At 38.3% G+C, this 27,788-nt stretch overlaps 1 protein-coding gene across 3 annotated transcripts; it reads right to left on the bottom strand.

The window, feature by feature from the left end:
- Nucleotides 1–188: 188 nt before the first annotated feature.
- Nucleotides 189–27,191, bottom strand: LOC108664802 (sialin). 3 transcript variants are annotated; one of them, XM_018151497.2, is made up of 13 exons: nt 26,981–27,191; nt 16,774–16,803; nt 15,031–15,054; nt 12,293–12,393; nt 10,095–10,211; nt 8,125–8,202; nt 7,071–7,226; nt 5,710–5,797; nt 4,453–4,673; nt 3,701–3,850; nt 2,932–3,064; nt 2,365–2,606; nt 189–2,174 (listed from the first exon to the last, which is right to left on the bottom strand). In XM_018151497.2, exons 1-13 carry the CDS (start codon nt 27,006–27,008, stop codon nt 1,995–1,997), a joined length of 1,548 nt encoding a protein of 515 aa, XP_018006986.1. In that variant the 5' UTR covers nt 27,009–27,191; the 3' UTR covers nt 189–1,994. The 3 variants fall into 3 exon arrangements, with proteins under 3 accessions (XP_018006986.1, XP_018006985.1, XP_018006987.1); XM_018151496.2 differs by lacking the exon at nt 26,981–27,191 and adding an exon at nt 21,593–21,854; XM_018151498.2 differs by lacking the exons at nt 15,031–15,054; nt 16,774–16,803 and having other exon boundaries at nt 26,981–27,190.
- Between the last annotated feature and the right edge of the window lie 597 nt (nt 27,192–27,788).

The raw sequence follows: 27,788 nt of genomic DNA, 5'->3' as shown, positions 1-27,788 counted from the left end.
TTTGTTATGAACTCTGAGCACGCAGTGCCTATGAAATTCAAGTATTTTGTTGTATAAGTATTTCTTATTCTATTCGTGTGATCAGGATAGATTTGATCATCTGTAAATAAGGTTTCATTCCCGCAATCTTTATTCACGTGAACTTGCTGCTGCTTGAAATGAAGCGTCGCTAACAGAAACGACAAAAATCAAAGTTAAATTTTATATGTATACATAACACCATTAGATACACTTGAATTTGATACTAAATAGATTACATCGGTAGGTAACTCCATCGTAGTAAAATAAAATTTGGGTCAGAAGTGATTCGAATCGTAATGGCTAAAATCATACCAGCCCTCTTATCGCTACATGAACATGTATCTTCTATGCTAAGCTCGGTGCGTCGCCAAGATTGTGCAGAACTATGGTTATAGAACGGCTGACTAATTCGGAAGTAGTTCAGTCCTGAGTTACAACCCATCATTTCCTGGACGCCATAAATCTCACGAAGGATGAATAAACTCTGTGAATACATTTCCGTACGACCGTACCCAAGGATTCCACTCTGATGGAATCCTATTCAGTGTCCTGGGGGATTCATGCAGCCTCGCCTTAGTTGGTTGGAACAGATAAAATGTACAGAACAAAATTTTTTTCAAAGATCTAAGTTTTACTACTGAAGGTTCGCTTTAAGGTGACAAAACGATGGCTTGTTAAGATTCATATAAATTTGAACATTAAAATTCCTGTGAGTGGCTGAATGATGAAGTCATTCGAAGTTTATTATTTACAGCAGAATTTGAAATCTACGACCCCTTAGGTCCATTTTCGGGAGTGAGAAATCTCACTTCATTAACGAAACCTTCATACTATCTTGAAGGAATCTGACACCGCAATAATCACTGAACTCAAGTCCGTACATACAAATTTCATTTGCTGCTCTATGTAGATAGGTTAATTAGTATTATAGCGAGTTCCATTAGCCATTATTACAATTCAACACTATTTCAAGTTTCATGTCATGTATTCGGGTTGCAATTTTCAAAATATATGCACTGCGTGATTGTTCCATAGAAAGTAGCATCAGTTTTAACTTCCATACCTTTGAATTCAAACGGTGATGGCAGCACGTGATATATTGGACGACACTTACGACACCATGTGTAGTCAGCTTGGAAAGTAATTTGAATCTTCGTTCATACTACTAAGTGATAGAAGTTATTTCTTAATGTCGGTTACATAGTATTTCTTACACAATTATATTATTTTCATTAAGCATGGGAATATTTAAGACATAAAGACAGATCTCTATTGATACATTCGCATCGGTTTCTACACGGTTAAAATCTACAAGTAAATCAACGAGCTGCCACATTGCAACAAGACAGCCTCCGTTGTGACTTCACCAAAGACGCGCAATATTTTCTTAAACATCACTGGCGAAGATAATAATTTCATGTTCATTTCCATAACCAATTTTTCCTAATGTCGGAAATTTCACTTAAAATATCTGTAATGGAAAGATATTAAAGAGACTCGCTGTAGACTTAGTGGCTCCTACACGCACCCCTCACCAGTGGCTCCTACTCGCACCCCCTCATCAGTGGCTCCTACACGCACCTCTCATCAGTGGCTCCTACACGCACCCCTCATCAGTGGCTCCTACACGCACCCCTCATCAGTGGCTCCTACACGCACCCTTCATCAGTGGCTCCTACACGCACCCCTCATCAGTAACTCCTACACGCTCCCCTCATCAGAAAAATCACTCCAAATAAAAAAATGCTCGCGCTTAAAATTCGTCCAATATAACCTTCCGCCGTAATTGTTGTTTTACGATTAAAAATTCTTCCTGAAATGAAATCTTTGTCAACAAAACTTAATTTGCGGTGGCAACAGAACCTCCACTTTAAATCATTACTCAATTAAAGAACATATCCCAGTTCCAGTATTCTTCTGGTATCACCCATATCCTGAACTCAGGCATTATTTGGGTGTCAAACAATCCCAGCTCAGGCCTTATTGGATTCATTCTTCTCAAGCAGGCGATGTTCCCCGGCATTCCTTTCCTCCGATTTCGGCTTGGCCCATTCCTGGAGTTCGCCGGACGCAAAGATCACGTAGAAGATGAACTCAAAGAGGAAAATTCCCAGAGTGATGTAGAAAATTAACCGCCAGGCCTCCACAGTTTGCTGCAAAATAAAATAATTTTAGGAGATCCTTGGTTTGGAGACATGGTTAGTTAAAATACAATTAAAAATTTTTTCAGCCGCTTATTGTAAATTAAGCGAACAAGTTAGCTTCTGACACGTGAACGAAAAATTGACGATGTACATTTTGAAATAAACCAGTCCATAAGTGAGAGCAGAAGTGAAGACTCACGTTGTTGTGGGTTATGGCGCCAACGATCGAGGGCACTGCGATGCCGGGCAGCGTGGCGAAGGTGTTCGAGATGCCCATGAGGGTACCCGCAAAGGGTGGCGCGATGTCAATGTGGTTGGCCAGGAATCCCGAGTACATTCCACCGATGAACATCGTGCCCAGAGTGAGCAAGACGACGGCGAGCTCCGTATTGCAGCCCACGTACGTCACCAGCACCAGGCAGATAGCAGGCGGTACCGAAGCTGAAAGAAACAAGTCTTAGCAGGGGCAGTAGTGTCAAAAAGAGTTTAGAATTCCTAACACTGTCAGTCAATCACTGACAACTTTCCGAGCTAAATACAGAGATTACAGAGGAGAAATCGGCCGCTACGTGTAATTAGGCCGCTAAATATACACAAGCTGGTTTTGATACTACGACCCCCCACTTCTGGGAACAGAAGCGCGTCTCGTGGGTACACCACGAAAACATGCTCCGTAGTTTATATACACTTTCATTAACAAATCATTTATAAAATCAATCAATGCGTCGGACGTCTACTCAGAAAACACTACATAGGGCGAACCTACCGACGGAGGTAGCGAGTTTCCTGGCGACGGTCGTGGTGATGATGTTCTTGGAGAGCAGGAAGTCCAGGAGGCTGGCGAAAAGCATCGTGAACACCCACATGCACAGGAACGGTACGGCAGACAAGCCTGCGTTCTGCCCACACATGTACGTCATCAGAAAGGGAGACCGGATGAGGCGTGAGTTGAGTGGCTTGCTTAATAAAAGATTAGTTTGCAGACACGATTGTATGCTGATCGATAAATTTAACTTATGGTTTTGATGTTGCTTTGTGCGTCTCACTATCAGCTGAACGAGTAGCATCGCAGCACACTACTATACACACTTATTTTCATACTACTTTGATGTCGAACTTGAGGATGTAGCGCATGTAGGTGAACAATTAGCATGGTATCTTACTGATTTGATGTCGAACTTGAGGATGTAGCGCATGTAGGTGAACAATCAGCATGGTATCTTACTGATTTGATGTCGAACTTGAGGATGAAGCGAATGTAGGTTAACAATTAGCATGGTATCTTACTAATTTAATGTCGAACTTGAGGATGAAGCGAATGTAGGTTAACAATTAGCATGGTATCTTACTGATTTGATGTCGAACTTGAGGATGAAGCGAATGTAGGTTAACAATTAGCATGTTATCTTACTAATTTAATGTCGAACTCTAGGATGAAGCGAATGTAGGTTAACAATTAGCATGGTATCTTACTAATTTAATGTCGAACTTTAGGATGAAGCGAATGTAGGTTAACAATTAGCATGGTATCTTACTGATTTGATGTCGAACTTGAGGATGTAGCGCATGTAGGTCGGGAGCTTGACAAGCAGCATGTACCAACCCCAGTTACTGCATGTGTGTGCCACGATGATGGCAAACACAGGCATGCTCGTCCACACAGACTTCCACGGAATTTTCATCTTCTGCAAAAAGGAAAAGTGGAGGATGTCCATTATGAATTATTCTCAGATAATGAAACTCGAGAATATCAAATAATATTCTAGTGCGATATTTTTTAATGTTTAAGGTTGAAAGATGGGAATATTAAATGATATTCTTTTCTAATGTGTTATCATTCAATGCCTAAATGATGAAACTATGGAATATCATAAAATGGCTACTGCTCTCACCTTCGTTTAGTTAAACATAACTTCAACGATAATTGGTTACGAGCAAAAAAAAAAAACGCTTCTCTTGTATTAAAAATATCGAAATTGACATTGAAAATGACAAAGAATATATTACGCCAATTCCAGTAGAAAAAATATCACAGAAATTCAGTAACAGCAACTGAGTGTTGAGCCATCAACAGTTTGGGGAGCAAATTTCCATAAAAGCTCTAGACAATTAGTGATCAAGAATTTTAGAATAGAAATTTAGCTATCAATAATTTTGAAACAGAGATTTAGTGATCAATAATTTTGGAATAGAAATTTAGCGATCAAAAATTTTGTTCTGGAAATTTAGCGATCAAAAATTTTGTAACAGAGATTTAGGGATGAAGAGTAATGGGAGCGATGCTCACGGGAGCGTCGGGGCTGCCTCCTCCGATGGAGGACTCAATCATCTGCCGCTCAGAGCGGCTGATGCGCGGATGCTGCGACGGGGAATCGTACACGAAGAAGAGCCACAAGACGTACCACAAGATGCTCAGCGCGCCCTGGACGTAGAAGATGCTTTCCCAGTTGATAGTCGCGGCCAGGAGGCCGGAGAAAGGCATTGTTACCAACGTGCCCAGTGTCATGCCTGCACGAATATCGAATATAAGCACAAATGTATTTGGCATATGAGATAGTAGCGAGATAAGCGTTGAGTATTAAGAAGTTAGGCAAGTCGACGCTTTCAGAAATGGCACAATTTTCAATGCTCGTTGTGGGTCTTGAACACGCGACCACAGTCCAATATTTATTATGCACATCGACTATTTCGAACACAATAATTTTTACAGTCAGTTGCAAGCCCAAAATACACTATTCCACTTAAGGAGCTCTGAAGAAAACTTTATCCTCTTTAATTAACCTCAGTCAATGTCATTCACATCCAAAGGCCTGGGAACGAGAGTAACTGTTGGGGACAAGAACGATACGTCGTTCTCGTCCTGGGAACGAGAGTTGAACTTCCCTACTAGACGTCGTCGGGATAGGACGTACGTGTCGAGGCCGGCTCTCAGTGAAGTAAACAGTTGTTGGTAGACAAAGGGTGGATGTGCAAAAGAGCGGCCACTTAAGAGTCAAACTCTGACTAGCTAGGTTTGGGAATGAATATATAAACTTAATCGGTTTTTCAAGTCTAAAAATCGAGCAGTGTAATATCCAGACAACTTCATTAATAGGCGAAATGTAATACCAACGAAACCAAGTCTGGGATGGCTACTGAGATACAAAATCATACCTTATAGCAAGATTAACGTTGAACAATTTTCACAACGAGAGAATTAAATTAAATTCAGATTACAGCTAAAACGAGTTGAAAAATCAGGATACCGAGCCCATGAGAGAAGACATGATTTAGTAGTCCATGCAAGAGAATCCGTTATCACTTTTCACAAAACTTATTACTCTTCCATTATTACGGCTTCACAAAAACATTAGCAATTATTCTGTTACGTCTATACAGTACAGGTCTACTGCGGCTTCGTAAAGGTGTTAAGTAAAGTATTGATAATAATAAGGCTAGACAACGTTATTAGTAATGACCATATTTCAGCTCCATACAAGAATTAGTATTGATCGCAATCACTCAAAGTGAGAGGATATTAACAAGAGTTGTGATGAGGACGCACCGGCGTAGACGGTGGAGGCGATCTTGCTGCGCTCGGATGGGGGTGCCCACTTGGCTATGAGCACGTGCATAGCCGGCAGCGTCACGCCCTGGGCGAAAAAAGCAGCGAAATTGTAATTATTTTTAAATGTATAGTCCCAGCTCCGCGCAGTCGAGCAACGGCGTACAAGGGAACACGGAGTTGTAACTTTATCCAGGCCGGAAGGGTTCCATCCCGCATCCTTCATCCAGACTGAAAGTTTCACCGAGCTAAAATTACCGAGCATAGTTCGGCATTTCCGCAAGATCAAACGTCAAACACGCGACCAAAACACAAAAAACACGAAGAGATACCTAATTAAAAGCGGTAGAAAATTCTTATTCTTGATTTTCGCAAGTGGAAAAAATCAGCGTACGGAGAGTATGGCAGGCACTTAGGCGCCAATTAAATTTCCCAGCATCCCGTGTCATAAAAATGTATAAAGTGTTGTCTAAATAATGTAAAACGCATAGTTTTTTTTTCAAGCTGTCCACGGGGGTTGAAGTTTTAAGCAGCATTAATACGTCGCAGAAGACCGGTTGAAGTACTCGTATAAATATCTGGTCAGTCATTCCAATAGTAATGTTTGAATCTGAATAATTTGTTCGAGCTTCTTTGTATTTGTTCACTGTAGTTGACTCGCTTAGAGAGCCAACGCGTCGAAAGGCTTGGGTGAAGGTGGTAGCTAATAAAGCTACGCTACAAACTAAAAAAATAACTCCGATACTCAAAGATTACATCGTGAAACCAAAGGAAAAAAAGGCATTCATTGTAATTTAGAGCAATGAACGTAGGTAGAAAAACAATGTTGAAGCCACAAGAATGCTCTCTACTGTTAGTGGTTATGGATTTGGACGATAGCAGATATATTCCGCTTATAAATTTCAATTCTTTTATATTTGTACAGGATTTACAACCGAAGTTTCAATTTCTGACAAGTTTTGAAGGAACATTTTGTTAATGAAATTCAAATTTGTCTATCTTTGCTCACGAATTATCCTAGAAATTTATATTTCCCATAAATGTTGACAAGGAATGAGAATGTACGAAGAATGGGCAAGTACAAGAAATAGGAACGTACAAGGAATAGGAACGTATAACAAATGGGAATGTACAAGAAATGGGAATCTACAAGGCATGGTAATGCACAAGGAATGGGAATGTACGAGGAATGGGAATGTACGAGGAATGGGAATGTACGAGGAATGGGAATGTACAAGGAACGGGAATGTAGTACAAGGAATGGGAATGTGCGAGGAATGGAAATGTAAAACGAACGAGAATGTTCGTTTTACAATGTTCGTTCGAACGAGAAATGGGAATGTACAAGGCATGTGACTCACACCACCGATGCCCATGAGGATCCTGAGGGCGATGACGACGATGTAGGAGCCCTTGGCAGCGACGGGCGTCAGCAGCGCCCCCAGGATGTTGAGCAGAGCGCCACCTCCGAACACGTGCTTAGCGCTCATGTTCTCAGCCACCCAGCCACCTCCGACCTGCGGGCGACCACAGTCTTATTAACTTGCTCTATAAAATGACAAAGTGTTATTTTTTAACTAAAAATAACACAGTGTTATTAACTTGCTCTAAAATTATTAACTTAATTAAAAATTACAGACCCGAAGCCCCTCCTGCGACCGGAAGGCGCCGGAAAAATTCTCAACAAACCAATAAAATTTCAAATTAAGCCCAAAATTATGAACTCGCCTCATAAGCCCGCATCAAAATTACAGAATTTGGAAGTTGCACCAGAATTAGAAACAAACTCGCCCAAACTCATAATATCGCCCAAAATTAGAAATTCAAGCAAAAATTAGGAACTTGCTCGGTGCGACATGAGGGGGGACATGAAAATTAGAGCCCAGCCTGGATTATTTATCCTTGAGAGTTAGAAAGTTATCGTTACAGCATAAATTCAAGTACATTGAATACAATTGCCTGAAGGCAGAGAAATCATAAATAATTACAAAATAAAATTGATACGAAATATTCAAGAACTATCAATATTAGCAGACCCTTAATTTAGTGCTCCAGCTTGAAGAACCTTATGGCTTAAACAAAAGCCATATGCACTGGACTTAAAACTGCATTTAGAAAATTATCAAATTTTGAAAATTTACATCACCAAATCGCCCACCTACATTATCAAATTCAAAATAATGTTTCACAAGCTTCATGAATATTCTTTACTTATCACCAACTTGTACGGCATATACAGCGCTCAAAGCCACAATGTTATACAAGGTTTTAGATTTATGCTTCATAAATACATGATAATTATCATATGCTTCATAAATACATGATAATTATCATATGCTTCATAAATACATGATAATTATCATATGCTACATAAATACATGATAATTATCATCTCAGGTAAGCACAGCTCAAGACCTGCGTGAGGATGTAGCCGTAGAAGTAGCTCGCCAGCACGACGCCCTGCACGTTCTCGTCCCAGGCAAACGGACCGTCCTGCCCCACAAATGAATAATTTATCTATATATTTTAGACTATTACAAGAATAAAAAAAAGCTATAACGCAGTAAAACATAGCAATGTTTATAATTAAGTCTAAGCCGCCTGCCAAAGCTTACATATGCTTGACGAAGTAACAGTAATATAGTAAAACATAGTCATATTTTTTCAGACTTTAACAAGAAGTGAAAATTACAAGTCAGCTTAGATTTAGGCATCAAACTTGGTAAATTTCAATGAAGAAATCCTGTATAGAAATTAAAAATTATAAACAAAATATCGACATCAGCAAGATAGTTCCGGTGAAAGTATCAACTTCAAAGAAACTAGAACGGTACCTACATTTAGAAATCAGTATTAACATACATTACTTATATCAATTTATAATAAATTACGTAAGAGAAAAAAAAAATTTTCATCTTTGATAACAGAGTAACAAATCACTAAAAAATTCGGGCAATGTATTGTAAGTTTGTGCGCGGAAATAACAGTTACTGAAAAGCGGTTATGAATCATAAATTCAACTTTACCAACTATCAGCGTATATAAATATCATTCATGGAAATAGTATAATTTGTACGCAACCTACGAAATGGACACATTTACACGGAGTTTGTTGAACTGATTAACAATCTAGTAGAGTAAAGCCAACTAATTAAGAAACCTAATGTCTTTTAATTGTTAAATATCTTCCAATTTGATGACTTAATATTTAATAATTAAATAATAAGTGGCGTCTTTTGTATCTGACGCCACATACGTAATTTTGTTTCTCAAAACACGAGCCAGCTAGGAGATATACGGCACGATACGAGCACCAGGCTATATAATAAAATTTAACGTTACTTGGTATAATATTAAACAAGTATAATATAACATATCATGAAATAATGTTATACATAATGTTCTCTATAATATAATACATAATATAAAATAATGTAGTATAATAAGAATAAGAATCGAAAACGATATGTTAGAGAACTTAGAACGCCGGCTCCCAACCACAAGTTTCATCACTGGTGCTTTGAAGCAGTTTATAATAGCGGTTTCAGCGTTCATTAGGCCGTAGGCCTGACGCCGGTTCTTAACATCGCAGAATATTCACAGCTTGTTGCGGTCATGAACACGCAACTCACTGATCCAATCCTGGATCCAGGCCACAACCTAATTCTTCCAAAAACAGCTTAATTTTTTTCCGAAGAATTGAATGAAGTCTTATATTGAACATGATTTTGACATTATTGTAGATATAAGAGTCCTATTACCTATATGAAGGTGAATATTCTAGAGGTTTAGTTTCTCTAGAGTAACAGCCACGAATAGCAATACAAAATACACATATGTTCAATAAATGACATACTGAATTTCCTAATCATTATTTCAATTTTTTCTACATTAATTGAATTTCCGCTGTCATCATCGTTAGAGAACACCCTGGCGTTAGATAACACCCTGGCGTTAGAGAACACCCTGGCTTTAACACCCTGAAGGTGTGGGAGTTAGAGTTGTCGCGACGCATCGTCACATAGACGGCTAAGAGCGAGGCACCTTGCGGCGACCTCAGCTACAGAGCAGCAGGGCACTTACACGTGGCGCGGGCTAAATATACGCGGCGAGATGACAGCTCCGCTTGGCAGTAACTCCTCGTGCTTGTTCATCACTAGCGTATCTTTACAATAACTGCACTATATCATTCAATTTAAAGAGAAACATGATTACAAGTAACATTTATTGTCCCTGTTTTTCTGATGAGCGTATAGTTAGAAAGAGAAATAATATTAGTTGCCATCTGAAAATTTTTAGTAGTAGTTAAAAATAATGAACCCTCCAGTTGATTAATGCGTCGATAGAACAGAAATATTTCCCTCTGGTTAGTTACTGAGACTCACGTCAAGGTTCTCTTCGTGCTCTTCCACGCCGCACGCATTTTCGGAATCGTTCGTGGCGACGACTGCGTGGTGATCACCTGACTCTTCGTTGGCTGACAATACGGCCGTGTGGTTTACCTGTAATAAACGTGCGTTATCATTCCCGTCTAATCACATGCTTTTAATAACCAATAACTTTCAGCATCAGATTATCGAGCCCGTCTCACTCACGTACTTGACAAAAACAAATAAACTTAAACATATGAAAAAATTACGGTATGAGATCTATACATCTAAAGTATCGTGCTCTCCTTACTGCATCAGTTTTCGAGGAACTGCAAAACGTTAACGATTACTTATTACATCAATTTTACAAATCATAACTAAAAAATTATATAAGATGATGCGTTAAGAAAAAGTATCATTTAATGACAATATTATCAATATTGAGCCGCTGGAAAAGAAGCTGGCAGCGGTTCGATGGACAAGCCTATAAGAGAAGGTCACTTCATTGCGTGTATTTTGGCCGAGCCGATAACAGGCGTCGATATCAGACTGCCGATGTTACAAGATGAGACACAATCGGCCTAATACAGTATCAATATACAGTATGTAGTAGTATTTATACAGTATGTTGAACATCTAATTTCTAGGAAACATAACTTGAAACGTTGCAGATCGATCATCGTTGATTCACGAGCGTAATTATCTCTATGTGAAACAATCGGCTTCATATTTGTGCAACATCAAATTTGGTCATCTAATTTCTAAGTCACATAGTTTGAAACGAAACGTGTAAAATCATCAATGATTCACGAGCATAATTGTCTCTATGGGAACATCATCGTCTCAAGTTATTTCCTAAGTAACATTGTTAGAATAGTAGCATATCATTAGTAATTAATGAGCGGAATTGTCTGCGTTTAAGCTATCAACTCAACAATCTGAAGCAAGTATTTATTAAATACACTGATCAACATGATTTGTTAGAACTTAATGATTACAAAAGAACAAATTATGATGTGAATTTCTCGAACTTTTTGGGCTTAATATCATGTGAAAACGAGACAAGTTTTCACATGACGGCTGCTTTTCACCCCCTAATTTAATTTAGTTCGAGCAATTGCAACTCTTCAATTACATTCCCTGGCGTTCGTTTGAATACGCGAATTCAAACGAACGTTCAATTACGTTCATTGAATTTCTGACGATCGAATTCTCTCTAATGACATATCATTTATCATGACAAATCAGCAAACGAGGCAAAAGCAGTGTCCTACGCACAACGTGTCATTTTTTTGTGTTCATTTACGAGCGTTTGTGGTCTTCCTTTAATCTGTGGTCTGTACAAAATTGGCATTAAAAAAATGCAAAACAACGCTGAAACGTTCGGGCCGGGAACGTAAACGTCATCGTTTTTTGTGGCGCAGCGTAAAAACAACAGCCAAGCTTTTAAACAATGCAGGCGACCAATGCCACTTAAAGACCAATAATAATATAAAACTCCGGTCTGGGTGCATCATGATTCTCGATTTTAATTTGAAAATAGCAGCTAGGGCATTAGCGCGTTCAAATTCCAACAGATAGTCATTTAATATTATACTTCCAAATAAATTCATGAACAGAAGGAAAATTGGCTTCGACGATAATCACGTATCTCACTGGCATATTAATGATACCGACAAGGTGTCTGTAAACGCTCGATGTATTTCAGCTAACGAACTTGTAGTGGTTTGAATTGCACCTTAAGAATTTGTTAACCCCTTGGCTTCAGCGTTAGTAGGCACAAGGTTTATTTAAACGTTTTCCACTTGCATTTTTTGCGATACTTTTTTGGTAATTCTAAAATCTTCCCTCAAACCAACCATTGTGGAACAGATGCTATTGTTTCAGTCGATTTTTTTAATGCTGCATGCGGCTCGGAATGTTGAGGCTTAGCAACAGAAAATGAACTCAAATGTCTGCTGTCTCGTTAACATTAAACCTACAAACGTCTTTTGCATAATATTAACTGCAGGTATCAATGCAATAAATTTATGAGAGTTTTTGCCTGAGCAAAACATGAGCCAGGCTATGCCCAGCGAGAATTGAAGGGATGCGAGGAGCCGATCTAAATTTATTGCAATCAAACCAATTGGGGCAAATGCGCTCAATCTTTGGCGTCGCTTGAACCAACGATGATAGCGAACACTCACCATGGCGATGATAGCGACACTCACCATGGCGATGATAGCAACACTCAGGTTCACTTTCAGCCCGTAGACGATCATGAAGCCCACGCAGCCAAGTACGGCGAAGATCCATCTTGACGCCACACAGTCTGCGGGCAAAAAGTTTCACATCTAATTACTATAAAGCAAGAAAATACGAGTATAATACATGTGAATAATATACCACTATTTGGGATATCTCGTACAGCGAACAGAAGCAAAATGGAATGAGTTGTTACGCACCCACGGGAGCCATAATATCGCATATTATTTGTGGCTGTTCTCGTTATGGTTGCCAAATTTCTCTCATAATTGTACGGCCTCTATGATTGTAGTCCAACAATGCAAAAATATATAAAACCACCATAGGGCAAAATAAAAAGCCCTACGATGAACAGCGAAATCCACAATTAATTCTAGCCCAACATACAATACGTCACTTTGCCTCGTCGTGAGCGGTCGTTTCAAACTCACACGCGCACGAGCGCTACTGAAATTTTTATCGCAAGATTGTAAACGTGCGGGAGGGAATTTATTTTTAGACCGATGGCCGGACACACATATTTCAGTGAGACAAATCCTAACTCAGGTTTCAACGGTTAAAAAGGCAATACATATATAATTTTACTGGATCTATTTACCAAGTATAATAAAAAAACTATACCTCATGATCAAGGCAAATTTCCAATTGAACTAGACACGAAACGATCGTTTTAATTCCACTATTTCATCTCAGTAAAGTGAGTTGAAATAGGCACTAGGCATGCGGCGTTATAAAAACTTTCTGATGTATATCGGAAGCTCATCATTCTCTAAACCGCCCAATTTTACCATCATTACCTGAAAACAAATTTCCTTCTAAAAATATAATTTATTGGAAGGAAAAAACGGTTGTAATTCATAAATTAATAAATTAATAATCAATATTCAATTCATGATGTAAAAGGTCCAACGAGCTTCTTTTGAACGCGAAGTTATGGATTCAAACGCAACAAGGAATTTTTTTAGATTTTTATCAATAATTTTTTATTTTATATATACATATTTTTCTTCAAACGATCACAATAATTGCTGAGCTTTGATTTCATCCAAGCCGTGCGAAAAGACGTAAATAAAAATGAAAATAGATGAAACATTAAGAGTAAGCACACAAAGAGCAGTCGATACCAAGCACGATTAGGAATCTTTTTCTCGTAATTTACAAATTGAGAACTAATGTAACAAAGAATTGTAAAGCCATGTACATGGCTACAGAAAAAAGCTCAACTATTACATGCGTTCAATATAAAAAGAGAAGATGATATCGTTCAAGATGAAACCTTATTCCATTACTGTCATTAATGAAATCCATTGTAAACTAATAAATAGAATCTATTATCTAATATCTTTTATAGGTACTGCAATTATGACTTCATTATTATTATTATATTCTGGGATGTAATATCCAGCAATTAAGTGAAAAATAAGGCAGTATGACACGTGCGGCGCTTAACTGTCCTTGACAAACACGTCGCGGCGACGCCGATGTTCTAAACAAGGCAGCGTCGGCAACTGCCGGCGCAACATGGCATCTTGAGAAGACGTATCACGCCCCTATATTATGCAAATGTTGATCCTGATAACTTTTTGTCGTCGTTATACTCGTGAAAAGTAACTGATCAAATCAACGCTTTGTTAACTTCAATTCATTGCAGCATGAGTGTATAAATAGCATGTTGTGGTTCGATTTATCGTATCCAAATTAAATCTCGAGAGAAACAATAAACTGTGATTATTAAATCAGTTTTGACTCTTCTATTTTAAATCTAATTTTGAGTTTATTTTTCACCAGACGGTAAGCTCTTTCTACACAAGACCGAGCATTCTTTCTGCAACAAAAGGTAAGCGTTTTGTGCGCAAGAAGGTAGAAGCTACCTTTAAATTTCGGAACCAGATTGTTAGCTAATAGTCCAGTAAATGTTGCTGTTATCTAACAATAACGCCGGCAATTGACACGGGCCTTCAACAAAGAAGCGTACGAAGAACAATAGGTTCCAGTCAAGTTGAATGCGTAAGACAACTCAGATGTAATGCGAAATATCAAATTTTATTGCTTATCCGTATAGGTTTAGTTTAGATACTTATTTGGAGACAATTAATATCTCATCATTACGAACAACTTTTTCATAAGCATGAATGAAAAGCGAAAGAAGTGTTACAATTATTGCGTAAATTCTTGCATGACGCGAATACTTTAAGATCTTTAACGTTAATTTTAATTCAATACAGTTGCGACGTGATAAAGATCATCAATGTTTTGGGGCCCAGCGTCGAGAGATTTGCCAACATTGCAATTCGTCGAGAACATATAGGCATAGGCGAGACGCGTTCACAAAATCTATACATGGAACGTGCAATGCTATCAAAACAAAATCACGTGAATAAAACTCCTAATTATTATAATGCAAGTGCAAATACTGATGCTAAGCATTCTATTTAGGCTTGTATGAAGCACACGTAGAATTGGTAGATAATGATGAAAGATGCGACAAAATGAGACGATAACTTATGCTACGAGACGTTAACTCATGCTAAGAGACAATAAATAATGATAAGAGACAATAAATTATGCTAAGAGACGATAAATAATGATATAAGACGATAACTTATGCTAAAAGACGATAACTTATGCGAACGAGATGACAACTTAAGCAGAGTGAACGGATGCCACTTAAGATAGTTCAGAGTTGTACAAACGAACGCATTACCTGGCTTGTGTGGCTCCTGGTTATCTGGTAAGCATTCGAGGCAAAGAGATAACATATCAGTAGCATTTATATATTATAACAATACAAATAATAAATTAGTAAAATCGTGTTCAATAAACAAAGAAGATATCGAGGAGGTTTCCTTGATTGGAAGTGACGCGTGCATTCGACTCCAAAGTTTTACTTTGTTAAGGTTAAAGTCTTTCCATCAGCGCAGTTAGTAATAAAAGATATTTCAAATCCGATCTAGGCAAAATTACCAATACAAGTTTTTAATGCTGGCGAGTACAGTTTTGTAGGTAAAGTATAGAAAATGTGGTTAAGATCAGGCTGTAACTGGTTAAAGAATAAGTGCCACCGTAAGCAACCGTAGCAGAGAACCTAAAAAAAAGGTTTCATTTGTGGAGGTGTGGAGGCAACCGTAGGCGTTCATTTGAAAGTCGTGGCAAATCTTTTGCAAAGCCTGATTAAGTCTGGGCATTGGATTTTCGTGTAGAGTAATGCCAGAATTTAGAAAACATATGATAACATTGCACTCGTTAAAATGTCTCTACTTTGAATGCTGCTTCATTCAGCTAATTACTTACTCTTCTATTCTCTTCACTGCATGCATGCACCCCAAATAAACAAAAAAAAAAGAAAATTTGTCAATTTAATTTCAAATAATCGAAGTATAAATTTTAGACAAGGGAATATTGAATACTCAAATCGTGATGCACGGTTTAACGATTTGAAAACATCCGTTGTAAGAGCATCACAACATATATTACGCAATAAAATAACTGGGCAAATGCGATACCTGAATATTGAAAACAACAGTAAAATGAGCTCAAGTTCTGAAAAGTTCTCAGATTCTTAGTAACACGAGAAAAAAAAGTCGAATAGCAGGCGTGATCTCCCATAGCAACAAACATAAACTGGTAATTCAAAGCCTCTTACACGTGCTGCTTCGTCCCATGAAGCTACCAACCAAGCTTCGATCAAGGCAACTAAGCTTCAGTGTGGCCTGTCAGTCACCACAAACGCTTCCTTCACTCACGAAACTTTAGAAGTGAATAATGTTTGCACATGTCAGTTCAAGCACTCGCCAGCAACTCAACATTCATTGATACTATTCATGAAACCGAAAGACGCGCTACCGAAGTAGGTGCGTACTGCGAGTTATGGATGCTGCTGTATTCATGCGTTTGTAAATAATTCAGCAATAACAAAATGGCAGGAAGGATGCTCTGACACGCCACAGATGAATTATAATTTCATTTCCATTCAGCTGGGTAATTCTTCCAAGCATAGTATACTATTCAAATTTCTGATATAAAAAAAAATATTGTTTTGTTTGTTGAAATTAGTACTAAAATTTCGTCACACATGAATGCAAGCTATTGTATCCTTTCAGTCGAAACATTCAGCAGCGTTCGAGATTTTTGCTTTGCGAATAGTCATAAGATTAAATTAAAACTTTAATAACTTACTTATTTACTAATATAAGTATTATTTATTCACTAATTTACTTCCAGGTAACTAATCCGCTAATTATATTTTCTGCAGAGTAACCATTATGTTAGTCTTGAATCCGTCCGTCAAGTAGTGAATTGAATTGCTGATGAATCTTTGCAAACGACAAACATTCTTAGATATTCTAAGAAATGCGCGAGACAAATGATACACAAGACAATATGAGCGCTGCTATATAGGTAGTATACGATATCACCAATTATAGGCATCCGTAAAAAAAAAACTCACCTGGTACAGCTTTCAGGGGCTGAGACTCCTCTGGCAGCATGAAAAATGGCATAGAAATTTAAGTTAGTTACCCATGTTACCTAATAAACAGAATTATCATTTATTTATGTCCGAGGTGCGCCGTAAACATGAAACTGCATGGTATCGAAACGTCCAAATATATAAGTGAGCAAATTCATTTATTCTTAGATTTAGTGTTGAATGTCGGGCATTAGCTCAGGGCCAATCTTATCCAGGGATTGCCGCAACGAGAGAGGTCTCCTTAACATAGAATTGTCGGCGGTGAAAAATAGCCTGGTATGGCCTTTAGCGTAAAGTCAAATGGACATGAAATCGCAACCGAAGCTTGTTCATCATTAAGAGTAATGTGTAAAAAATCTAGTAAGGTTGTTAATAGAAACACATTTCAACAATCAAGCACTCAAATACAATAATTTATTAGTTGATTCTGTGACAAGTACGCTGCCATGACCTGCAAATATATTGCGTGCTCTGATGCCGGCAACAAACTTCTCCTGGCTTACGGACGGAGGTTGGGGTGTGTCTAAGCGTAGTTCAGGTGCCGCTGTGACAATCGATAGCGAAGAGACCGCACCTCTCCTTCTGCTCTCGCGTCAGAGGCTTTGCGTTTGAAGAGCATCTATTCCAGCCACCTCACAGAGGCGATGCTTTAACAATGAGGCTATCTACTTCCATGTTCTTCTTGTACTTTCGTGTACTTCCTTATAATTCATGTACTTCTATGTACTTTATGCACTTCCATATACTTCATGTACTTTATGTACTTCTATGTACTTTTTTGTACTTTATGGTACTTTCACTTACTTCATGTACTTTATCCGACAATTGATTGTCAGACAAATCGCAGAAACTTTCTACTCCGCAAAATTGCTCGTAAAAACATATGCTTTCTTAGATCGCAAATGGAAACCATATGTGAGCCAAGAAGTGCTAAAAGAAATGCCGATTTTTCGCTAATTTCGTGTTGAAAATATAAAGAAGAGCAATATTGAGATTTTTCTGTCAATAACGTTCTACTGACGTATTGGTATCACCGTATCAGAGGTCTCAATGTGAGACTGATAGTACTTATGTAGGAAATTTAAAAAGAAGTAGAACTATTCTAAATATATAACTGATAAATATGCATTCAATCTTCATTCATATCTGAACACCTTTGACGATAAGACCTTCACAAACAAATCTAAGTGCATAAACAAGTGCGTCTTCATCTTAGTTGCCATAGATTGTGATATAATTGTGAGCTATCAGTAACGTGTATATATATACGTTGCTCGCTCTTATTGGGCAATTTACTAAACGTTATCTAGAAAAGATAGCGTGAGATAAATAACATTGCAGTGCGAAAATATGGACAAAAATTTTCAGGTCGTGTGAGACAATAAGATAAAAACTACAACACGGTGATATTACAGAATTCGATTTTTTTTCAAAAGCAATTCGATGCTTGCTATTCATAGAAATAGCCTTGTCCACCAACGTTTGGGGTAAGACCTTAAATAGGTCGTGTTATATTCATATTATTTGGAATATTTCCTTGTTTAATATTCTTCATTTAGTCGTGTAAAATCAGAAGGTTGGGTTAGTTAGGTTAGAAGAATATTATACAAGGAAATATTACAAATAATATGAATATAACACGACCTATTTAAGGTCTTACCCCAAACGTTGGTGGACAAGGCTGAAGTGAAATGACTATAGTAACTGAACTTACGAAGAAAGAAAAAGTCAATCTAAAGAAGTTCGGATGGTTGGTTGACTGCTAACTATTTGAGGAACAATGAACAAGAAAATAAATAATGAATATCGGTGATCACTTCAAACACTAACATCCTCAAAAGCCAGATAAAGCAAATTTGGTATTGTGGCGATTGATGTACTATAGAGGCAGAATTTCATCAAAATATCGTTAGAATTGTTACAAATAAGTGTAGTAAATGTCGAGTATTCTAAGAAAACGTAAAAATGTTTGCATAAAACAATTTTTAGAATATAATAACGATTTTAATTGCTGCTAGAAACGCAGTATTCATTAACATTGGCATCGTGAAAGCAACGATATTGAATTCTTCGGAATATTTTTTTTTATGTTGGATATTTTATGTAACACGTATGAAAGTCAAATTGCATGATAGCTTATGCTTGACGTTAACTTAACCTTTATATAAATTTCCTACATTTCTTTTACTAGTTGACACAAGCGCCAGCTATTCTGTCATGCAGAGTTGCGCGGCAAGAAATATATGAGAAAATATTTGGAATGTGGGCAGCGATTTTTTAACAACAATTGGAGTTTCCTTTCAATATGAATCCTTTCAAACGTTCAATTCCGCCAACGATATTAAAAATGAGTATTGAAACATAATATAAATAAATACAACGCGCATCGATGGTAAAAATAAATATCGAATAGTTGAAAGAATGCATCATGAAAAGATGTAGCGAGGCTCTCATGCATATTAAAGAAGACGTCACTTTCAAACCCTAGTTCGTAGAATATGGTGAATGCAACGTCAGAATTCCTTCACAATTGTGCACAATATATAAATTACAGCTTGGACATGAGCCGGCATTGCAGACCGACAGAGCGGCTGTCAAGCGTGGCGAGATTCGTTGACAGCGCATGCCAACCTTGTTACGCAGGCGTATTTTCAATACACGTGCATGTATGTAACTGGGTTACACGTTCATGCACGCGTATTTTCCATACACGTGCACGTGAGTAGCTGGTTACACGTTCATGCACGTGTATTTTTCGTACACGTGCCAGTGAGTAACAGGGTTACACATTCATGCACGTGTATTTTCCACACACGTGCATGTGAGTAACAGGGTTACAGGTTCTACACGTTCATATATACACGTGTTTTAGCGCATTTTCTCATTTATGGAATAAATGCACTATTGTGCTCGCCATGTCCGTCTGTCCGTCCGTCTGTCTGTCTGTCTGTCCGTCCGTCCGTGACTTCACGTTTTCGTCGACGAGAAAATGCTCTCTCGGTCACTCACTGCAGTGAGTACAGAGTTAAATTTGTTCAATACATGTGCATGAATTTCACGTGCTTTAGTCAAACATCGTCGTGTTTATCATCAAACATCAAACTTGTTAGCGACCAAAATCGCATTTATCTGACGGAATGATTGACATTTATGCTTATCCGTCTAAATTTGCTTCATATACGTAAGGAAATCTAACTTAATTCAGGAAAAGTGTGATATATGAAAAATACAACTATTCATAGGTAATAGTGAAATAGATAACAAGTCACATAGTAAATAACTAGTGATGACACTATATGAACCTCTAATGAACAAATTAGAACGGTTACATAAAGTTTCAGGAGTTTAATTTTTGCTGATTTGTAGCGAATGAAAGATTACGTTCACTATCAGGCTTACTTGCTTGAACAGAATTAACAATATTAAATTGCTTAGCGTTCTTTGCTCGAATTGCAACTCATTTTCGTAGTGATTTTCTTTTGTTTTCGTAGTGATTTTCTATTGTCTTCGCACCCAGTTTGTCATTTTAACAACATACGCATACCCTTTCAAAATTCATTGGACGAAATAACGTTTGATGAGCTTATGCCACCATGAAACTACGCAAAGAAAAATATTCTAAACAAACAGCGCATGCAACAATTATTTACTCAATTTAGATTCAATTTCAAAGAATAGCGTGAACAACAACTGCGAATGGACGAAGCTACGTATCTTGCTATGAATGGACGCAACAGCTAACCCTGGACGAGAGGCATGATAGAGCTTTACTAATAGAAATTAATTATATAAATGATGATAGCTTGCAATTAAAATCGATCAATCGATAATTAAATCGATGAAAAACGTGCACGCGTCTTAATCAATCTCAAATTTACTCTAACTTTTTACCCTTGCCGGAAATAGATTCAACTAGTTCCTCAATTAGTAGTGAATTCGCAGCTACTTGCGCTAGGTTCGGACGCGTCGGTCTAACATATGCTCGAGCGGGTGGCGTCTCATCGATCTAAGTTCTAAGAGAATAACAGGTGGTTGGGCTGGCGGGATAGGCACTCTAAGCAGTTTGCGCGGTACAACTCACTTTTTTTATTTCGGTAACAATTTTAACGTGAATGGCGTTTTTAATTTTTTATAATTATTGAAGTTAATGAGTCTCGAGCACTCCAGCTTGGTGGAATTCAGGAATGGTAATGCATGAACAAGTGCAATTATTATGTTGGATCTAAGAGACTGAATCTAATTTTTTCATATGTAGCTCATACTTTAGGAGTTAGAACTGATCAAGTTACCAGGTTAGATGGATCATGAATATGCGAAGCATTTTCAGTATTCCATTTTGCACTCCAGGCCATACCTATATAATCACATAGAGGCATCAATACTGTGCCAAATGCTAAGAGAAAATTAAAGTTAAATCTTTAATTTACAAACTTATAGGAGTCGTGCACTCGCGATGACGACATGGGAACTTCGAACTTCTTGAGAAGCGTACAAAGTTCGATAGAACCAGATGTTTTGACACGCTTGACACAGATGAGAGTTATCTTGTATATGCTCTAAATGATTTCATAGTTTACGATAGCTTTAGAATAAAATTTTAAAATATGCGCACTTGCAAATCATGCTGATCACTCACTCACACAGCCTCAATACAATTGTCACCGTTTGAACATTTCGCAAAATCCATGAAGAGGTTATGCGATTTTCGATTCATATGCAAGCTAAGCTTCACCAATCCACCAACTATCGCAAATCGACAATGAAATCAAATGGTTTATCAAAGGATACAAGCCCTCACCTGAACTAGGCGGCTGGTAACAGCGACCGAACACACTGAGGTAGCGGTACACCATGACTCCCGCCGGCAAGCTATCATACACCTTTAAACCTAACAAACCGATACGAACTCCAGCAAAAATTAGCTAAAAAATTTTATCTTAAGTTAAATGAAGCATTAATAATGCTAGACATAAAGTTTTCAGATAAGTCTCACATTTTTATGCAGCTATCCAAAGGGAGGGAAACAAAGCCAAGAGTGACCGCTGTCTAGCACAACCGTTTATTGCAGAGTGTTTCCAGCGACTGACACGGAAGTTGCTGTGAAGCCGCCGGCTTGAACTGAATCTAAGTAATTACGCGGATGTAATAGTTTAAAACCTTGAGGGTGCGTAGAGAAACGCAATATCTAATACAATAACAGCATTATGCTTTCAGAAGATGGTCACGTCATTGATGGTGATGGTATTGGTTGGCTGCTGCCGCGCAGCGTGGGAGCGCCGATTGGATGGCAGGTGTGATATATGTAGTTTCAGAGGCTGCCATCGTAGCACGGTCAACAATGCTGCAACTTGGCAACTTGGAGCACAAACAAAATTATATACGCAGTGGTTTTATTCGTGTTATGTTCGAGATTCGAACATAACAACTTAACAAGAATGTTATGTTCGAGATTCGCGAAAGTTATCTTTTAGGCTGATTCTCGATGACAACCGCCGACACCAAATATTGAAATAATTTAGTTCGGGAGATGTCTAAAGGTTCCAATAAGAAGATAATTATAACCAATAATCGAGCCAAGTCGCAGGTGAAGTCACTTAAGATTATTAAATTTTCGTTTCGACATCCGTAGGTTTTTGGCTATGCGCAGCAACGGAGTTTTTGGCTATGCGCAGCAACGGAGTTTTTGGCCATGGGCAGTGGGCACTTGCGCAGGTTACTGCCGCCGCAAAAAAATAAAGCGAAAAATAACTTTTTCTGATTTTAAAACGAGGGTCGAATGAAAGTTTTATGTTCCATGTAAAATGAGAGTTTGAAAGAATCTTGGTTTAATTACCATACACGAACATTTTTATTATAATTAACGGCATTAGGGACAATATATATTACGCGATAATGGGATACTAAAATACAGGGATAATGGAGCCCGCGCCACATCGGGCTAACCGCTAGTAATAATGAAATATTTCAATATATTTCAACGAAATTAATTTCGATCGAATCATCTTCCACATTCTGAGTAATTTATTCCTGGACGCCAAGCAGGGCAAGTTAGTGCTTACTAATTAATTAAGACTATATTTTTGCACGCCAATTCATAAATTTTACTAATTAAGATTCGTTAGAATGCGCCCTTTAACTAGTCTATTACAGACTATGATTTAAGTTATCCAGCGTTCAGATACAAGTGGCATTACTAACGCTGAATATGTCAGCAGACAAAGAACACTCAGGAAACAATACGTTCTTGTATACTACTAAGTCACAGAATTAATAGCGCTTCAATGACTTCATTCAACGGCTTTTTTTACTTAGCATAAAAGCGTGCGAGTAATGGTACGAGTTGATCTTCAAAGCAAATAAGTCAAAAATAATTCCTTTGCAGAGCAACGAATGTTGATATGCTTTCAACATATATTGCTTGCATTATAAAAATTCGATAAAAAAACGAAAACATCTTAACATGGAGAGTTAGATCTATGAGAATGACGTGAAAAATTCTCAATGACGCAACACGCTAATAATATTTATTCATAAGAATATGTCTTTTGTAAGCATGAACATCTTCTAACTTCTCTTGTATGACCATGAAAGAATTTTGCGAGCATCAATTGCGATTTTTTCAAGCTTTTCAATGCCCACTTTAGTCTCCCTATTTGAAAGACCCACTATCAGACCCTGTTCAGAGGGTCTCTATTGGAGTCAAATCGGCAAGCTCGCCAGGCCACTCGACGGCATTAACATGAACTATGCTTGTTAAACCACTTGGTTGCTGGCCTTGACGTGCTTGGGATCGTTGGACTCCTCTTTACACTCAACGAACTTTTCATGCCCCGACACGTGGCGGACGAGCAGGGAGGATTTTCTTGACTTTTCATGACTTTATAGTTTACAATTGCTAAAGAGATAATATATTCAATATTCATAGCTATCTTCAAGCTCCCTCTATGGTGACTCTAGGTGATGGCAAGATGAGTGCAGTTGCGTTTTCTAGGTATTGTAGCTAGAGCCAAAGTTGTTTATTTTTGCTTCATCTTATACCCTAATTGTCTCAATGCTTATTAATGCAATTTAAAAATTCTTGAAAAATAAACACTTGCGAGCGTCAATAAGTTCTTTTCTCCTCGCTACTTGACGAGTTTAGAGGCAGATTTCAGTAAATGATGCCCATAAGCCATAAGAAAGACGGTTCTTCGATACATTATTTTCCGGTAGTTCTGAATTCTGTTAATATTATTAGAATCTTTCACGCAAGGTGCAAAAGCGATCACAAATCATATTATTGAGGCTCAACAATGCAACGGAATTTGTAGTGATAAAATATGGCAACACGAACGGTCATGAGACTATGGGAAGACGCGTGGGGTATGGGAAATGAAGGAGCGAAGCAGGCCAATGATCCCTAGCAGCGTCAAGGCTAAAAAGCGAGCATTAAAAAAATGAATAGGTCACATTGTCCATATTATTACACGCTTCTTGCCCGTAGCAATGATTTAAAATTTTGCTGTGCCAAACTGGATCAAGATAACCCGCACATGGGCGGAAAGTGCCTCGTTATCTTGACAAAGTCCCACTATTTTCTCTGAGTGAGTGGTTCTGAAGGCATCGGAGCACAGCTACGAGAGGTTTAACCGGTCTCATGGAAGGAGTCCAACAGTAAATCTTCGGTGAAAGTTGATGCGAATGTTACCCTTTAAAACGGGCTATTTAAAGTGGGCGAACTGACATCCGTTCATTGTGTTTTACAGTAAGTAAAAAAGGATTAAATATTAATGGAAGGAGTAATATTGCAACTAATGCTAGCAAGAATTTTGAATGATTTTTCGTGATAGGTTCAGGAGCAGTTCTGGTCGAAATGGGCATGACGCCGAACGTATACAAAATTTTTTTGCGTAATCCATACTATTTTTATCGCAAAAACGTCGTCGACGCATCATGTAAGTTTTAGGTTTCCTTTAAAAATTGTTAAACCCTTTCATATTTATCCCCCCCCCGTTGACGGTATTAATCTTTCAATGAACAAACAGGCGTAGTCTGCATTACATATTACTGAGTCAGTGGGTTCGTTTATAAGCCTGATGTCAGGGATTCCAACGTATTTGTTTCTCTGTGAAACAAATTTGATACGTACGTCGTACTTTATGCCGAAGTTCAGTGTTATAAAAGTATCTTGGGTTAAGTACTTCAGAACTCAGCGTAGTACTCAGGGTTAAGTACCTCAGAAATCTCTTCTTTTAACAATTTATTTTACAGGCCAAACTCGAAATGAGGCGTTGCCCATAAACGGTCACAGTGGCGCCGGGCAGAGACTAGAGAAGCGAGGCGGTTTTGCCGATTTAATATGCAACGCAGGGCTGCCCTGCTGCGAGTACATGTCGGAATAACATACTTCTACTAGATAACCGTGCCGGCAAAGTGGTGTTAACCTGCTGGTCCATATTTCGTTGAGAACGTACTACACCAGAAAAGACTACTAAGACGAGTTATCTAAACTGCTAAGATGCGTTATACTGTTTCGCAGTCGAACCTGCAATGGGGGGCTATCCTGCGTGTTCGGGTACTGGCTGCACAAGTTTAACCTAACAAGGCAAATTGACATGAAACGTCCCGTTAAAATGCTCCATCGACTTAACTTGATACGAATAGTATACCCTTCCTGGTTAAGCTACTACTTGTCAATCATAATTTCTCCATAAATGCCGGTCGGTCTGATATAAATTAAACTAGAGTGTTTGAATGCTTCGCTGCATTTTGTTAGGCCAAACTGTTACAAGTTTTATTGCATATTTTTCTTCATGAACGTTACGAAATCAGATTTAATCAATGATCAACGAATGGAATCTTTCAAAAGTCAATGTGCAGGTAATCAGCCTATACAAACTATAACCATAGCAACTAACTGCCTGGTCAGATCTACATTTGCGATGTCGCACGCTTGCACAATGCACAGTTGACAGAAACACGGCAGTTATGCGCAACAGCTCTACCGTCAGTGATGCACGAGTCGCCGCAGACACTGCGCTTAACTTGAAGCTAACCTTTAAAAACCGTATAAGGTAATAAAGGTCAGAACTATGATATGATTTGTAGGGTTCGATTACTACATTTAGGGTGGAATTGACAGCTCGTTGACCTGCGTTCAGAGCAGTAGGCCGGTCATCCACGCAACAAAATAAAATCTTTCCGTAGGGATATATTACCTTCAAAAAGAAAATATTGACAGGCATTTCGAAGAATAGAAGCAAAGGTATACACATTTCATTTGGCTAGATCAATTTGGTCTTCCATCTTCCCCTGCCCCTGTTCACTATATCTCCATGACCCAACTCTGACATCATTATCCATTTCCCTTAGTCTCCACACACTACAAATATTTCTTTACGCTCTTAATAACAGATACAGTTGCTCCCTCAGACAAACCCGCTATCATTGCAAACCACTCCTCATTTGTTCTCTCAAACGAAATACAAAGCTGTTTTCATCTCTCCAGAAACTCGTGGTAGAGTTTTGGTTATAAAATACTTCGTTTGGATTGAAGGTCAACGACATTAGTGTTGTGACAAGTCACTGACAGCTAAAGTAGCATTGACGTTACCTAGGATCTGGGTCACAATGAACCTAATCGTGAACTCTATGACGAACTATGTACTTCCCAGAACAGAGAACTGAAACGTTTTACCAGTCATAACAGCAGCACTTAGCAGATATCCATCCCTTGGCGCGCGGTGCCGGCAAAACGCATGACACGACGCCTAAGCAGCAAGCAGCCAACTATGGCTGCCCTCGTTTTTATTCGCTATCTCAATTCCTCAACCTGTATTCTCATCGAAAATCCATTAAAATAAAAGCCTAAAATATGTCGAGTAATACAAATTTTCCGATGGCGCTTGCATGAGATCCTGGTAAATTGGTACTAGTATTGGCATAATATTTAGAATATTCATATTAGTATTAATAATATAAAAATAATGTTCTGTTTAGTTTGGTAGCATAATCAGTGCAAAGTGTTTTCCTCTGCTTTGGTGGCATCGTTCTAAAAACTCTTAAATTTACCTTACATTATCCATCAAACATAATAGATAGAGACATGCAAATTCTGACTAGGTAGCTATACAAATACGATTAACTACCTACATTATTCAGAGGATTAAAAATTACACATACACTTGTTCTGTTAAGACTTACACACCTTTGCACTTCTTAGATTCGGATTCCATTTAGGCTTGCACGAGATTCAGGTTGTAGAGAATTTTCATAATACAGTCCGTCGATTATATTGAATAAGCGAGACCGGCATAGGATTCACCAGCTACTGTATGCGCCACACCACCCCTCACGGCAGACTGAACCTCACTGCCTGACGCGCAGCAACTCACGAGGCAGAATGGACATCGAGTAGCAAGGCTGTGCAGGTCAAAACAAAGTCTTCAATCTACAAGACCATACGACGGCAAACTTATTGAAAGCTCGTTAGTAAAAAATCTACTGCAAAGCCTCATACATTTTTTTAATCGATAAGGCGTAACATTGTACAAGAAGCGCGTATCAGAAAAATAAAACGTGCCGAAAACCGATTGAAAAATGAAACGGGCAACTGGATTTGTCAGTAACTGGCGATCTTGAGGGAGGGCGTTTGAAGGTGACCTCGTGACGTTTGCGAGTGCCCGACGTTCGTGAAAATGGTTCATGTTACTGCCTTGTTATCTCTTATCTAAAATCCCAACTAACCTTTTTCTGTTACTTGGGCATTCGGTATAACTTCCACGACAGAATAAGCGTAACGCTCGAGCGCCCTTTTTGTGTGTTCTTTGAATTGAATGAGACGCATATGAAAAAAAATCTTAGATTGATAAATAAAAGGTTAAGCGTAGGCCTATATCTGGTTTAAGCAATTCAATTTGGTGTATCGTAAGGCAGTGAGATACACAAATCATGTCAAACTTCAAGACAGGTCTTCTCATGATAAAATATTAAACAAATGGTACAAGTTTTAATTG

The sequence above is a fragment of the Hyalella azteca genome, unplaced genomic scaffold, assembly GCF_000764305.2.
Source record: "Hyalella azteca isolate HAZT.00-mixed unplaced genomic scaffold, Hazt_2.0.2 contig2778, whole genome shotgun sequence".
Lineage (NCBI taxonomy): Eukaryota > Metazoa > Arthropoda > Malacostraca > Amphipoda > Hyalellidae > Hyalella > Hyalella azteca.
The sequence above is the reverse complement of the archived record's forward strand: the minus strand, read 5'-3'. Positions and strand labels throughout refer to the sequence as shown.

What these genes read in the sequence shown, in the direction of transcription:
- LOC108664802 (XM_018151496.2), bottom strand. Translation starts at nt 21,647, where the DNA reads ATGGTGTACCGCTACCTCAGTGTGTTCGGTCGCTGTTACCAGCCGCCT. An exon ending in TTACCAGCCGCCTAGTTCAG is followed by an intron (nt 16,804 to 21,592) that starts GTGAGGGCTTGT and finishes TCATGCTGCCAG; the next exon opens with AGGAGTCTCAGCCCCTGAAA. An exon ending in GCCCCTGAAAGCTGTACCAG is followed by an intron (nt 15,055 to 16,773) that starts GTGAGTTTTTTT and finishes AATGCTTACCAG; the next exon opens with ATAACCAGGAGCCACACAAG.